Source organism: Sabethes cyaneus, chromosome 3 (assembly GCF_943734655.1).
Source record: "Sabethes cyaneus chromosome 3, idSabCyanKW18_F2, whole genome shotgun sequence".
NCBI lineage: Eukaryota > Metazoa > Arthropoda > Insecta > Diptera > Culicidae > Sabethes > Sabethes cyaneus.
Genome location: NC_071355.1, coordinates 3,712,438 through 3,728,369, shown reverse-complemented (window position 1 = coordinate 3,728,369; position 15,932 = coordinate 3,712,438). Strand labels below are relative to the sequence as shown.

General features: G+C 41.3%; 2 protein-coding genes across 2 annotated transcripts; both read left to right on the top strand.

Annotated features, from left to right (window-relative positions):
• Positions 1-18: 18 nt before the first annotated feature.
• Positions 19-1,605, top strand: LOC128744099 (poly(A) polymerase type 3-like). Its single transcript, XM_053840878.1, has one exon. It carries the CDS (start codon positions 19-21, stop codon positions 1,603-1,605), a length of 1,587 nt encoding a protein of 528 aa, XP_053696853.1.
• A 1,008-nt stretch (positions 1,606-2,613) lies between these two features.
• Positions 2,614-14,523, top strand: LOC128744098 (poly(A) polymerase type 3-like). The gene is made up of 3 exons (XM_053840877.1): positions 2,614-2,639; positions 2,894-2,975; positions 12,985-14,523. Exons 1-3 carry the CDS (start codon positions 2,614-2,616, stop codon positions 14,521-14,523), a joined length of 1,647 nt encoding a protein of 548 aa, XP_053696852.1.
• Positions 14,524-15,932: the final 1,409 nt, after the last annotated feature.

Here is a 15,932-nt window from a genome sequence, read left to right as displayed (position 1 = left end):
AGCGTCAATACACTCGCCATGGCCGAATTTGTTATCAGTTTGGCGGAGCCGACACCGGAAGATCTGCAGAGCACGTCCGAACTGGAGAAGGTTCTCGAATCGTACAACGTGCTCGAAGATCTCTCGGAGTGGGAACATCGGAAGGAGATACTGGCCAAACTAAACACTCTCTTCAGGCAGTGGGTTCGGGATAAGTCAATTGCTCGGAATATGCCGGAGGCAGTGGCGGATAAGTTGGGTGGAACGATCTATCCATTCGGTTCGTACAGGTTGGGGGCTTACGACAAGAACGCGGACATTGACGCCATCTGCGTTGCTCCACGTAACGTCGAGCGGGCCGACTATTTCGGATCGTTCTTCGAACTGCTCAAAAGGCAACCGGAAGTGCTCGGGTGCCGGACCGTGAAATCCGCTGTTGTACCAATAATCAAGATGAAATTCGACGGGATCGAAATCGATCTGTCGTTCGCTCAACTAAAACTGGCTAAAGTTCCAGACAATTTTGATTTTTTCGACGAAACGCAGTTAGATAAATATGATTTCGATTCGCAGCACAGCGTGAGGGGGGTCCAAGTGACGGAGCAGATTCTACGCTTGGTTCCCAATATAGACACTTTCCGTTTGACACTGCGTGTCATCAAGCTATGGGCTAAACGTCGCGGGATCTATTCCCATATATTAGGCTACTTAAGCGGTGTATCGTGGACTTTACTGGTTGCCAGAACCTGTCAACTGCATCCAAATGCGACCGCCGCCACTCTGGTGCATAATTTTTTTCTGGAGTTCTCTGGCTGGGACTGGTCCCAGGCAGTAAAACAAATAACGGATAACAAAAATTTTTTCGTTGGGGATTATTTGATGACAATCGTTACGCCCATCGAGCGACGAGCAAACACCGTTCGCTTTGTTTCCCACTCGATACGGCAGATGATAATCGATGAATTACATCGAGGTAAAGAGGTAACAGACGAAATCATGCTCACCAAAGCAGCTGGATGGGACAAACTATTCGCAGCGCCAGGTTTCTTCAGCAAATATCGTCACTACATTGTGCTCTTGGCATCATCCAATAACGAAAATGATCACCTGAGATGGTGCGGGCTGGTCGAGTTCAAGATTGGTACATCGATTGCAATACTGGGGCGCAACCCACAAATTGCTTTGACCCACGTTAATCCTAAACGTTTCGAACATCCCGAGCACACTTCGAAAGGACGGAGCGACGGAAAGGTTAAGCAGCTATGTTCTTTATGGTTCATCGGATTGGAGTTTGACAAGCCGGAAGGTTCGAATGTTGACTTGACCAAGGACAGTGACGACTTTCTCGATAATATACGCGTAAATGCTGTGCACTCAAAGCTTCTTAAGAATAGTATGAAGATCGAAGTTCGTCACGTTGAGCAGGAACAATTGAGTGAATATTTACATCCGAACCTGCTGATGCGGGAAAGTTCACCGGACGTAAATAGTGGAGCTACGACTAGGAAGCGCCTCCCGTCTGATGACGAGCAAACGGCGCCAGCAGTGCAAAGCAAGAAAGCAAGGACGGATTCCGAGACTCCAACCACCTCCAGCAAGTCGCCACCGGACCCCGACAACAACTAGTAACAGCACAGCATAAGTAATTTTAAGTAGGTTTTTTCCACAAACATTTTTATTTTTTTTTGCCGTTTTGCTGTTAGCTAGAAAAGTTCGACTCTCAATCTATTCGAATATTGTTCGGATAAAAAGAGTAGTTAAGAGGTCTTGTTGTTGTATAAAGAATACATTACTGTTGGGTATGAGTGAAAATACCGATTATTTTCTCATCTGCATATAAATGCATATAACAGAGTAATGCTGCTCATTTGACTTTTAACTTACACTTCAGAATTCATTTACAGAGATTTCTAGAAAAACCATTATATAGCAATACACAGACGAGATACAATTTTTGTTTCTTCAGTAAAGTTTCTGAAAAATAAATTATCTACAACCTTGTAGTAGAAAGTATTGCCCTATATCACCAGAATAAAAAGTTATTTTTTTTAAAACGAGCAAAAGTGAACCACCCTGGTGACTAATTATACCAAAAGAAGATAGGTCTCTTTTTGTAAACAAAATAGAATAGAATAGGACACATTTTAGTATTTACTTTTTGTCATATCGATTAGGTTCTAAAGTTATCAATTTATGTTTAATTAAAATCACGAATTTCTATAGATTTAGATTTTAGGAAAAAATTATGTAATGAAACGGTTTATAGGCCAGGCAGGATAAAATTTACTAGGTAGGAATGTCTACGCTTCCTGGAAAAGAATATGGTACGAAAATGAAGGCAGTTTGCCTTATTCTACCTGTTTCTAGGTATGGCTTTAAGCTTGAACGAAAAAGAGAGCAGGATAATTTCTATTGAAAAGTAGGTAGACATAGGGTTATCTCTCCTTCTCTAGTTTAGATGCAAGATCTATTACCTCTCTGTAAGTTTTGTAGTACAGTCTAGAATTTGATTTTAATAAATCAGGATCATCATCATTAGACGACTAGGAGTTTTTTTTTCTCTGTAGACCCATATTACAACTTCGTCCGATTGATTTGCTGCTAGTCAAATATCCTGTCTCAATTAATTGGACAATGTTTAACATAGCACACGATCCCAGGTAGGCTCGACTCGTTTTATGAAGCCTAATACTCTGCCAGGATCAGTTTGCCAAATATCAAGGGGCTCCAGTAATCGCTTTCCAAATATTGACATCCTCTGATTTATCAATGCCCCACAGTTGCAGAGTAGGAGGACTGGGGGTATAATACCCACGTTAAGACTATCAAATTTTAACGCAAACCCGGCACAACTTAGAACAGCGGCGGCACCCTTGTTAAATCTATTTTTCCGGATCCAGGTATCGCCTTGTAGGTACCTGCAACGCGCCCTTCCGATATCCATATTCGCACCGCATTCGCTGCCACCGCAAGTGCAGGCTCGACCAAGACCAACGGTTGGTTTTTCTTAAATATGTAGCTTCTCGGCATCTTGCTTCTTTTGGAGCGAATCAAAATTAAAACAACACTTTGCTCTTTACCGTCGTTTTGACGTTTGCCTAAATGCGCATGGGCTACTAGATCGACGAACGTTTGGTTGCGCCGCAAGTAAGTTCCTGCTTCTCATGGCCCATTTTGCCCCGCTAAGATGTGTTTAAAAAAATCGTTTATTAAATTATACAAATAATAATTCAATTAAGAAATTTTATGTTGGCTGCTGAATACCAAGACCATTGTTCATAAGAAGAGCAGTTTACAGGTACGTAATATTGTTTACTGGTTAAGTAATGTCTTATGAAAAAAGTTGTGTCATAGGATTTATGTAATGAGTAATTCTCGCTGAAACGGGGCCAGTACTGACACGAGGTCTTCAAATATTGGAAATTTTGCGCTTAATTGGTTGAAAATGGTTGAAAAATAAGAATTACACTTCTGATACCTCGAAATAGTGGACCCCTCGTTCGTCAAGGGGCCTAAGAGTTTCAAAAAAAGTTGAATTTTGAGCAAACTTTGAAATCTATATCATGTGATATTTCATAAATTTGCCATGAAACAACTAACAAATGGCCCGATTCTGCAAAGAAGAAGAACAAGACTTTCAAATGGAGTAAAAAAAATTTGGCGACCGTATTGGATTTTATCAATAAATGGCCGTTTTCACTATGAGCCCCCAACCGATTTTCATTTTAAGATCATCACTGGAGAGCTGAGACAAAATGCTATAAAAATTCATGAAATTAGATGTGCAATGGCATTAACGGAATAAAACAACCAGTTATTTGCAGCATGGTTAACAATTTTCACATAATTAGTGTGATATTTTCAAAATTTGCTATAAAACAAACTACAAACGACACGGTTTTGTAAAGAGGAGAGATAGGGTTTACAAACTAAGTGGAAAAAACTCGGCGACCATCTGGGATTTGACCGCCATGTTGGGTTTTATCAATAAATCGCCGTTTTCGTTATGATCCCCCCAATTGATTTTAATTTTAAGACCACCATCGGAAAGCTGAGAAAATATGCTATAAGGAGCATTCATCAAATTACATGTGTAGTGGCAATAAATAAACGAAACAATTTATTATCTGTTTCAAGGTTTACAACGCTCATATTATAGAATATCTTGCTACAAAAAATTAATTGCTTTATTTAGTTAATGCTATTGCACACCTAACCTGATGAATGTTTTTTATAGCATTTTATCTCAGCTTTCCGATGGTGGTCTTGAAATTAAAATTTCAATCATGGTGAAAACAACGATTTTTTGTAATATCCAACATGGTGGCCAAATCCAAGATGGCCGCCAATTTTTTTCACTACGTTTATAATCTTTCCTCTGTACAAAACCGTGTCGTTTTAAGTTTGTTTCATAGCAAATTTAGGAAATATTACAATAATTAGGGTAGATGCTCCAGTAATGGAGAGATTATGTCGGAGGATAATGTGTCAAGACAATTTGAACGCTCAATTTATCAGTTTCCAATTGAACTACATCATAATATGGTGCACCATAATGTTGGCTTTAAATACATACCAAAATATACTATTCTACTGGTTGATATATCTAAAACATTGCTTTTGCTGACATTAGTATGTGCTCCTAAAGTAGTGGTAATGTTCCTTTAATAGTGGAAAATTTGCCTATAATAGAGGCATGCCCAGCTAGCATTTTCATATGTATAAAAAAGGTAAAAATCAGCAATACGTACAGATATACTTGCTAAATAAATCGTATTTCATGCGCAAAATTGGCATATCCGTACTATTTTGGAGGCGATATACGTGATTACGAATAATTTTGAGCGTTACGACTATATCAGTATTTATATACGACAAGCTGACCCGACAAACTTCGTATTGCCACAAATTAGCCTGTGTTGTACATAAATCATGAATCTCGGAAGATCTTTGTCACAATCTCGAGTTTTGCAAGCCCCCCAGTGGGCGGCGCTTCCGACGGCGGGTCACCGGCAACACTCGCGACCGTCTCGTCCTGAATGATCTAGTGTTACTATAGATAGTTTTTATGGTCTTGTATTGACTAATGTTTTATGGAAGAGTCTCGAATTTCTCGAGTTGGATTAGTTTTTGAGTTTCGCAAAAATTTCTGTTTTATTTGTATGAGAGTCCATATCCCCCTACCACAGGGGTGAGAGGTCTCTAACTATCGTAAAATAAATTTAAGACTCCAAAATCTCCCACATGCCAAATTTGGTTCCATTTGCTTGATTAGTTCTCAAGTTATAAGGAAATTTGAATTTCATTTGTATGAGAGCCCCCCTCTTAAAAGGGGAAGGGGTCGTAATTCACCATAGAAAAAATTTCTGCCATCTAAAACTCCCACATGCCAAATTTGGTTCCATTTGATTGATTAGTTCTCGAGATAAGAGGAAATTTGCATTTCATTTGTATGGAAGCCCACCCTCTTAAAGGGGAGATGGGCCATAACTCGCTTTCTAAAGAAAAGAGGGGTCTCAATTGAACATAGAAAAAAATCTTGCGTCCAAAACCACTTACATGTCAAATTTGGTTCCATTTGCTTAATTAGTTCTCGAGTTATGAGGAAATTTATTTTTCATTTGTATAGGACCCCCCCCCCCTCTTAAAGTGGGGAAATCCATAGAAAATATACCATAGAAAATATTCTTGCCTACAAAAACACACACATGATAAATTTGGTTCCATTTGCTTGATTAGTTCTCGAGTTATGAGGAAATTTGTATTTCATTTGTATAGGAGCCCCCTCTCCTAAAGTGGGGAGAGGTCCCAGTCCATCATAGAAAAAATTTTTGTCTCCAAAAACACCCACGTGTCAAATTTGGTTCCATTTGCTTGATTAGTTCTCGAGTTATGAGGAAATTTGTATTTCGTTTGTATAGGAGCCCCCCCTCTTAAAGTGGGGAGGGGTTCTAATTCACAATAGAAAATATTCTTGCCCTAGAAAACTTTCACATGCCAAATTTGGTTCCATTTGCTTGATTAGTTGTCGAAATATGCAGAAATTTGTGTTTCATTTGTATGGGAGCCCCCCCCCTCTTAATGGGGGGAGCGGTTTCTAACCATCACTAAAACCTTTCCTGGCCCCAAAAAACCTCTACATGCATATTTTCATGCCGATTGGTTCAGTAGTTTTCGATTCTATAAGGAACATACGGACAGACAGACAGACAGACAGACAGACAGACAGACAGACAGACAGACAGACAGACAGACAGACAGACAGACAGACAGACAGACAGACAGACAGACAGACAGACAGACAGACAGACAGACAGACAGACAGACAGACAGACAGACAGACAGACAGACAGACAGACAGACAGACAGACAGACAGACAGACAGACAGACAGACAGACAGACAGACAGACAGACAGACAGACAGACAGACAGACAGACAGACAGACAGACAGACAGACAGACAGACAGACAGACAGACAGACAGACAGACAGACAGACAGACAGACAGACAGACAGACAGACAGACAGACAGACAGACAGACAGACAGACAGACAGACAGACAGACAGACAGACAGACAGACAGACAGACAGACAGACAGACAGACAGACAGACAGACAGACAGACAGACAGACAGACAGACAGACAGACAGACAGACAGACAGACAGACAGACAGACAGACAGACAGACAGACAGACAGACAGACAGACAGACAGACAGACAGACAGACAGACAGACAGACAGACAGACAGACAGACAGACAGACAGACAGACAGACAGACAGACAGACAGACAGACAGACAGACAGACAGACAGACAGACAGACAGACAGACAGACAGACAGACAGACAGACAGACAGACAGACAGACAGACAGACAGACAGACAGACAGACAGACAGACAGACAGACAGACAGACAGACAGACAGACAGACAGACAGACAGACAGACAGACAGACAGACAGACAGACAGACAGACAGACAGACAGACAGACAGACAGACAGACAGACAGACAGACAGACAGACAGACAGACAGACAGACAGACAGACAGACAGACAGACAGACAGACAGACAGACAGACAGACAGACAGACAGACAGACAGACAGACAGACAGACAGACAGACAGACAGACAGACAGACAGACAGACAGACAGACAGACAGACAGACAGACAGACAGACAGACAGACAGACAGACAGACAGACAGACAGACAGACAGACAGACAGACAGACAGACAGACAGACAGACAGACAGACAGACAGACAGACAGACAGACAGACAGACAGACAGACAGACAGACAGACAGACAGACAGACAGACAGACAGACAGACAGACAGACAGACAGACAGACAGACAGACAGACAGACAGACAGACAGACAGACAGACAGACAGACAGACAGACAGACAGACAGACAGACAGACAGACAGACAGACAGACAGACAGACAGACAGACAGACAGACAGACAGACAGACAGACAGACAGACAGACAGACAGACAGACAGACAGACAGACAGACAGACAGACAGACAGACAGACAGACAGACAGACAGACAGACAGACAGACAGACAGACAGACAGACAGACAGACAGACAGACAGACAGACAGACAGACAGACAGACAGACAGACAGACAGACAGACAGACAGACAGACAGACAGACAGACAGACAGACAGACAGACAGACAGACAGACAGACAGACAGACAGACAGACAGACAGACAGACAGACAGACAGACAGACAGACAGACAGACAGACAGACAGACAGACAGACAGACAGACAGACAGACAGACAGACAGACAGACAGACAGACAGACAGACAGACAGACAGACAGACAGACAGACAGACAGACAGACAGACAGACAGACAGACAGACAGACAGACAGACAGACAGACAGACAGACAGACAGACAGACAGACAGACAGACAGACAGACAGACAGACAGACAGACAGACAGACAGACAGACAGACAGACAGACAGACAGACAGACAGACAGACAGACAGACAGACAGACAGACAGACAGACAGACAGACAGACAGACAGACAGACAGACAGACAGACAGACAGACAGACAGACAGACAGACAGACAGACAGACAGACAGACAGACAGACAGACAGACAGACAGACAGACAGACAGACAGACAGACAGACAGACAGACAGACAGACAGACAGACAGACAGACAGACAGACAGACAGACAGACAGACAGACAGACAGACAGACAGACAGACAGACAGACAGACAGACAGACAGACAGACAGACAGACAGACAGACAGACAGACAGACAGACAGACAGACAGACAGACAGACAGACAGACAGACAGACAGACAGACAGACAGACAGACAGACAGACAGACAGACAGACAGACAGACAGACAGACAGACAGACAGACAGACAGACAGACAGACAGACAGACAGACAGACAGACAGACAGACAGACAGACAGACAGACAGACAGACAGACAGACAGACAGACAGACAGACAGACAGACAGACAGACAGACAGACAGACAGACAGACAGACAGACAGACAGACAGACAGACAGACAGACAGACAGACAGACAGACAGACAGACAGACAGACAGACAGACAGACAGACAGACAGACAGACAGACAGACAGAAATCCTTATTTATAGGTATAGATTATTTTCCATGCAAAAACCTTCCAAAATAGATAGAAAATCGAAAGAATTACATTATTTGTAGGTACTTCCACTTTTGTGTCGTGCTAGAAGCGTCAACACTCCGTAAGCTCTTTTTTCGATTTCTTAAGGCTGTAAAACCCACAAATAATAGTTTTTATACAAAAAAATTTTACTCAAGTCCAACAAATTTTTTTTGCCCCCCGATTTTTAGAGCCAGTTTTGAAGGGCGGGGGACAAAAACTTTAAAAATAATGTGGAATGGCCTAAGCTATGTTCGAAAAAATTCGTTCAGAAAATTTATAATGGAGTTTTCTGGGAAATAGGATAGCATATTGTTTTCATTAAAAAGTACATTATCTACGCTCGTTAGTAAAATTTCATGAAAATCTGATACTCTTCCGCCCAAACCTATACGATAATTTTGAAAAATCCGTTGAAGAATCCGTTCTGATTCAAACTTCGAACTTAAGCCACGCTGAAACTTTCTTCAAAGTAAAATGTTCGAAACTTTTGTTAATGCTATCAGAGATGAGGTCCTAGACCTCACTCTGTTCAGCACTTCTATAGCTGAGAACTGGCAAATCTCTGACGAACCAAGTTTATCGGACCACAGGCATATCGTTTTTGATATTGAGGCAAACTCTCTCAGGAGAGAACAATACGGAAATCCGAAGAAACCCAACTGGAGTTCATTCAGAGAACATCTGGGAAACTCTCGGAATTCCTGTCATATTAATATACGCACACCAGCTGAGCTGGACGCTGCAGCCAATGACCTACAAAGTAGGATTATTGATGCTTATACTGCAATCTGTCCGTTAACCACGCGGATAGTCTACCGTGACGTGCCCTGGTGGAATGAATCGCTCAGCAACCTTCTTCGAGAGGCTAGGCGTTTATTCAACAGGGCTAAGATCACGTCTAATTGGGTGACCTACAGGGCATCTCTCACCAAATACAACGCAAAGCTTCGCAAAGCCAAAAGAAAGTCCAGAGTCAAGTTTTGCGAAAGCATCCAGACTCTGCCTGTGGCGGCGCGACTCCCAAAAACGTCAGCCAAAGACCATAATAATGGCCTAGGGCATTTGTAAAAAGAAGATGGCAGTCTCACTGTTACTGCTCGGGAAACGTTGGAGATTCTTATGAACACGCATTCCCCTGGTTCGACAGTGCGACAGTTTCCACTGCGGTCAGTTTTACTGTTAAAAGTGCACCGGACTTTTCCGGACTTTCAACGGAATTCCTGGTCCGGTCCGGTTCCGGAACGCTTCGTTCCGGTTCCGGTCCGATGAAAAATCGGACTCTAAAATTTCGTTCCGATCGGACTTCGGATCGGACATCGGACCGGACTTTCCGGACTTTAGCCGGTCCGATGTCGATCACTACTTTTAACCGGATTTCTGGTGCTTTCAATATAAATTCAAGTTATCCTACTCTTCTATTCATTTACTCTTGTTTGACTTATGTTTTCAATATGAACTCGCGATTTTCCTTCTCTGTTTTCATTCGCTTAGAAATACTTAAAACTTACATTTGAGCCAGGTAGAATAAAAAGAGATAGAAAGTGGAAAAATATAAACTGCCTGATTCCCTACACTATACCTGGCTGGTTGGTTTTACCTATCCTTCCATTTTCGTCCTTAGAGCCCAATTTCGGAAGCAGTTTTTGGGCCCAAAAGCGGGATTCTGTTTATAAAAATGTACCTATTCACTGCATTCTTCTTGCCAATTTGAACACAGCGAATATATTTGCATGAACAAAAAATTTGTTTCAAACAAAAAAAAACTGCCTTTGAAATTGGCAGAATCTACGCCTGCTAATTTAACCTTAAAAGGCGTAGACGATCCGACCCAATAGAAAATTTTTCCTGCCGATGAAATAAGCTTAAGCATTGGGTATCGCCCGTTATTCGTTATTGACCAGGACTGGTGAAAATGGTAAAACAATGACAGGAATACACTGAAGTTGCTTTTTACGCGACTATTTTTACGCGAATTTCGGAATTTACGCGGTTTTTTACGCGAATTTTGGAATTTTCGCGGTTTGGCATTCCATAGGGTGACCAACTTGTTTTGGTCACTTCCATTTGATTTTGCTGTAAATGTTTGAATTATGTACAGCTACTGATGGGATTCAAAATACGTTGCCCTATATATTAATTCTACTGAAATGAGAGTGTAAGTGATGTATGATGTATTGAAGGAAAGAAACAGAGAGAAAAAGATAGTAACAAGAATTCAATAGGTGCTAAAGAAAATGAAGAAGAAAAGACGTAAGAAAACTCATAACAGGGTTTGACTGAAGAAAGTCTGTGAACGGCAGTCTTGTGATTGACCTGATAGAGGCAGCAACGGAGTAGAAAGTGTTACTCGTGTTATCCGAAATAGCTTCCTCCAGACACGACAGGTAGGTTAGCTCTGGCAACCGTGGCAAGTGTTTTAGTCAGTTATTTAAGCAACCTTGTTTTGTACTAATGCATGTGCTTTGAATTTGTGTTTTATTTGTAATTAGTGACGCGCACGAAGCAACAGCAACAGTTGGAGGGATTTTTATGGGGATTTCAGGACTGCCTAAAACAGCACTTTGGTGATTAAAATCGTTTCCTTCGCGCAAATTTTTAAAGCAAGACATCAAAAGTTTAGTTTAATAATAGTGTCCTCCAGTGGTGACAGCTTGAAGTTAGCTAGAATATTGGTATGCTGATGTGCCCCACTTAGTCAACCCATCGCTTGTAATAAGGTAAAACAATCAGTGATCCGCTTAGACTGCTTAAAACCGGTTTTTTACCCTAAATTTATTCACGACAGATACGTATTTCTGTCTACGACTAGCAACGGACACTGATGAAATACGTATCTGTCGTGAATAAAATTAATAATGGAATCAATCAAGAATGAATTTTAATTTCAAAACTACAATTAGGGATGCTATACCGGTTTTACCGAAACCGGTTTTACCGGTATTACCGGGCTATTTTCCAATACCGAATTACCGGTTTTTCCAAGACCAAAAACCGGTATTTCCGGTATTTTTTTGCACGATCAAATAACAATTCAAGAAGCCTGAATCGCTGGTAAAACTTTTAAAGCACGGGATAACTTAAATTCATGATTGAAGGTTCTACAAATAATAACTCAATTATGTAGTTCTTGCAAAGGGAAAACCCTGAAACATCTCACCGCTGTCAGCATAGAACCGGAGTGCCTCATGCTTTTTAAGCAGTCGTCTCCATTCAACTCGTTCCACTCCATGGGGGCTACTCGTCGCCAATTTCTCAGTCGTCTCAGAAGTCGCAAATCACTATCGATCTGATCGTACCATCTTGCATGTTTAGCTCCTCTGTTACTGGTGTCGATTGGCTCGTTGAAGAGAACTAGTTTCGTTGCTGAGAAACAAGGATACGCTTTACTTAAGCGATGAGGAACTCATGAAGAAATAAGAAATTGTCGCAGTGCTAGAACCAGCCTTGGATGCTGTCGAATTGCTGTACCGGAAAAATTGCAAACTCTACGAACTACGAACTCTAAAACTACTCTCGGAACACCTTTCAAGTATCGCACAACTGCTGTTCGAGTTACTGTATTGGTAGAATTTCAGAGAGAGTTCGTATATTTAAATATATTCGTTTTATAATTAGCCGCACTATGTGCAATGACTTTGTAATATTCTTCAAGGCATCAAGGATGTTTTAATAATAAAATTCTGCAAGGTTTTATTATTTTAAAAGTCAATGGAATAAACTCAGAAACCGAGCAGGTAGAGGAACCAAACCAACTGAACCTTCAGTTATAATTTATCATAAATGTCAGTATCTAAGCAGCTTATTAAAAGCTCTTGAACAAGGGTTTTCCTACGCTACATTTCTTATTTATCACTAGGAATTGTTCTTTTTTTCTCTGTGGACACCGAATGAAGATTCTTTGCCTCCGGAAGTTTTTCATTGAAATTTGTTCTCATTTGAAAGATGACACGGTAAATTCTCTTCGCATTGTTAAATACTATTTTTTAATGAACTAGTCAATTAACTATACGACAGAAATTGAGTATCGTTGATTATGGAAGGATCTTTTACAAATCATATGATTTTTAAATATAGTTTTCAAGAGTTAACTTTTACCGGTTTTACCGGTATTGCATTTATCAATACCGAAAAACCGGTTTTCAAAATACCTCCCGGTATTGGCATCTCTAACTCCAATTGTGGCAAAACTTAATAAGACTCTTGCAAACGACCATTCGAACAGACTAGATACTGAATCTACATATTTTTACAGGTACAAATTAATCCTAATCTCACTTGGACTGTTGCCCATCGGCAAGTAGGTAGTTATTTGTACCCCAGACTTACCTGAAAAAAAATCTACCTACTGGTACCGGCAGAAGCATCAATACACTCACCATGACTTCGACCATCAATTTAGCGGAACCGACACCGGAAGACCTGCAGGGAACGTCTGAACTTCAGAACATGCCGGAGGCAGTGGCGGATAAGTTGGGCGGAACGGTCTATCCATACGGTTCGTACCGGTTGGGGGCTTACGACAAGAACGCGGACATTGACGCCCTTTGCGTTGCTCCACGTAACGTCGAGCGGAAGGACTATTTCGAATCGTTCTTCGAACTGCTCAAAAGGCAATCGGAAGTGACTGGGTGCCTAGCCGTGCAAAACGCTGCTGTACCAATAATCAAGATGAACTTCGACGGAATCGAAATCGATCTGTCGTTCGCTCAACTAAACCTTGATGAAATCCCTGACAATATTGAGTTATGCGACGATATGCTGCTGAAAAAGTTGGATTGCAAATCGTGGGACAGCTTGAACGGGGTTCGACAGACGGAGGAGATTATTCGCTTGGTTCCCAATATAGATAGTTTCCGTTTGGCACTGCGTGTCATCAAACTGTGGGCTAAAAGTCGTGGAATCTATTCCAGGTTATTGGGTTACCTCGGCGGTATATCGTGGACTATAATGGTTGCCAGAACCTGTCAACTGTATCCAAATGCGACCGCCGCCACTCTGGTGCATAATTTTTTTCTGGTATTCTCTGGCTGGGACTGGCCCCAGCCAGTAACGTTAAAACAGGTTGATAACGTCGGCTATGACAAACAGAGTTATTTGATGCCAATCATTACGCCCCTCTATCCACACGAAAACACTGGACATGACGTTTCCGTCTGGACACGACAGGTAATAATCGAAGAATTACACCGAGGTAAGCAGGTAACAGACGAAATCATGCTCACCAAGGCGGCTGGTTGGGATAAACTATTCGCAGCGCTAAGTTTTTTCTCCAAATATCGCAACTTCCTTGTGCTCTTGGCATCATCCAACAACGCAGCTGATCACCTGGTTTGGTGTCCCATGGTCGAGTGGAGGATTGATGCTCTGATTTGGCGTATTTGGCGCGAAGGAGGCACGAATTTTGCCCGCGTATTCCCTAAACGTTTCGAAATGCTCACTACGAAAAGCACCAAGTTATGTTCTTTATGGTTCATCGGATTGGAATGCGACAGGTCGGAAATTTCGAATGATGGCTTGAAAGCGGCCATTGCAAATTTTCTCCATGCCGTACCCGCACGTACTAGGAGCTTAAGGCGTTTTAAGACTGGTATGAACATCGATGTTCGTCACGTTGGACAGGAGCAATTGAGTGAATATTTACAGCCGAACCAGCTGATGCGGGAAACTTCACCGGACGTAAATAGTGAAAGTACGACTAGGAAGCGCCTCCCGTCAGATGCAGAGCAAACGGAAACAGCAGTGCAAAGCAAAAAAGTAAGGACGGATTCCGAGACTCCAACCACGTCCAGCGAGTTGCCACCGAATCCCATTACCAGTACCCTAACAGAAACTAGCAGCATTACTTATAATGATAAGTAATTTTAAGTGGTCGTCTGTTTGTCCCATTGTTCTCGATTTGAACTAATCATGCAAACCGTTGAAAATCACCTGAAAGCGATTGCAATAAAATTCCCTAACCGTAAGTTTTGTATGACAGTCTAGATTTTGGTTTTAATAAAGCAGGATCATTATCGTCAGATGATCTGGAGTTTTTTTTTTCTGTAGAGCCATATCACGACTTCGTCCAATTGATAAGGAATATTGCTGTATGACTCATATTTGATTTGGTGCCAGTCAAATATCCTGTCACAACTAAGGTGTGATGAACTGAATGGTTGACGTAGCACACGATTCCAGTTAGATTAGGAAGCCTGATTCCTTGCCAGGATCGCTTTGCCAAATTTCAAGAGGCTCTAATAATCTCTTTCCAAATATTGACATCCTTTGCACATTGCCTAGCACGGTGGACGCTGATCGTTGATGTACGTTGATCAACGAAAGCGAAACGTAGTTCCAAGTTTTTAATCGTTTGTTTGAGGATGATAAAATCTTCCTAAAATTAATTGTAATTGACTGACGTTTTTGGAGCGTCTTAGTAGAATACGAAACCTGAAATTAAATGAAAAATAAAACTTTTTCAACTAAATTCTACTATTTAATTTTGATGGAATAAGTAGTTTTAACACTGAGGAACTGACGCGACACAAGTTACATATTGTTGACTCAAGAGTAACCCGCGGGGTACGACACTTCATAATATTAGGCAAATATAATGCTACTAGTTGAGCCCTCGAGGCAGCTCACCTGTCGGATCTTCTCAGTAATCCGATGTTGGTGAATAAACTGGTGGACAAACTACCGCCTAACTAGGGTAATTGATTTTCAATGGACCTATTTAGCGCTTTTTAACACCACCACTCGCACTCCTGCTCAATTTACTCGTCATTTATAAATAATATGTGGTGATGTTACTATTTGTTGGAAAGTACCGCCTTTTTTCTACATTATCAGTACTTTAAAAATGTATAATTGATGAAACTTTCATTAAATATATCGTTTTTTGCCAAAGCCCTTTTTTGATCATGAATGGACCCAACATGATCTTGAATTGGACCTATTTTTGATTTTGGAATGGACCTAAATTTGGATTGTCATAGTTTCTTCCATGTAAATGAACAAAATAATAACAAAGAATTTTTTTTTAATAGTACAACTATACTACTGTTATTTATTAATAGGACACAAGGTTGAACAGCTTTTACCTTTCTTATACTCTGTTAGAAAGGTATGAAAGTCGGTTGAAAAATTTGAAATCGGTCACCGTCGCCGAGGGTCTTGTTTTTATGTCAGCCCAACAATTGAACAATGTTTCAGTGACTTGATATGCGTTGTGTATGTATCTGTGTGTGACATTTGTATATTGGAAATTTATTATTACTTGTTGTTCA

Coding starts and splice junctions, on each gene's coding strand:
- LOC128744098 (XM_053840877.1), top strand. CDS start 2,614: ATGTTTAACATAGCACACGATCCCAG. Junction 2,640..2,893: donor AACATAGCACACGATCCCAG/GTAGGCTCGACT, acceptor ATCGCCTTGTAG/GTACCTGCAACGCGCCCTTC. Junction 2,976..12,984: donor AGGCTCGACCAAGACCAACG/GTTGGTTTTTCT, acceptor TTTGTACCCCAG/ACTTACCTGAAAAAAAATCT.
- LOC128744099 (XM_053840878.1), top strand. CDS start 19: ATGGCCGAATTTGTTATCAGTTTGGCGGAGCCGACACCGGAAGATCTG.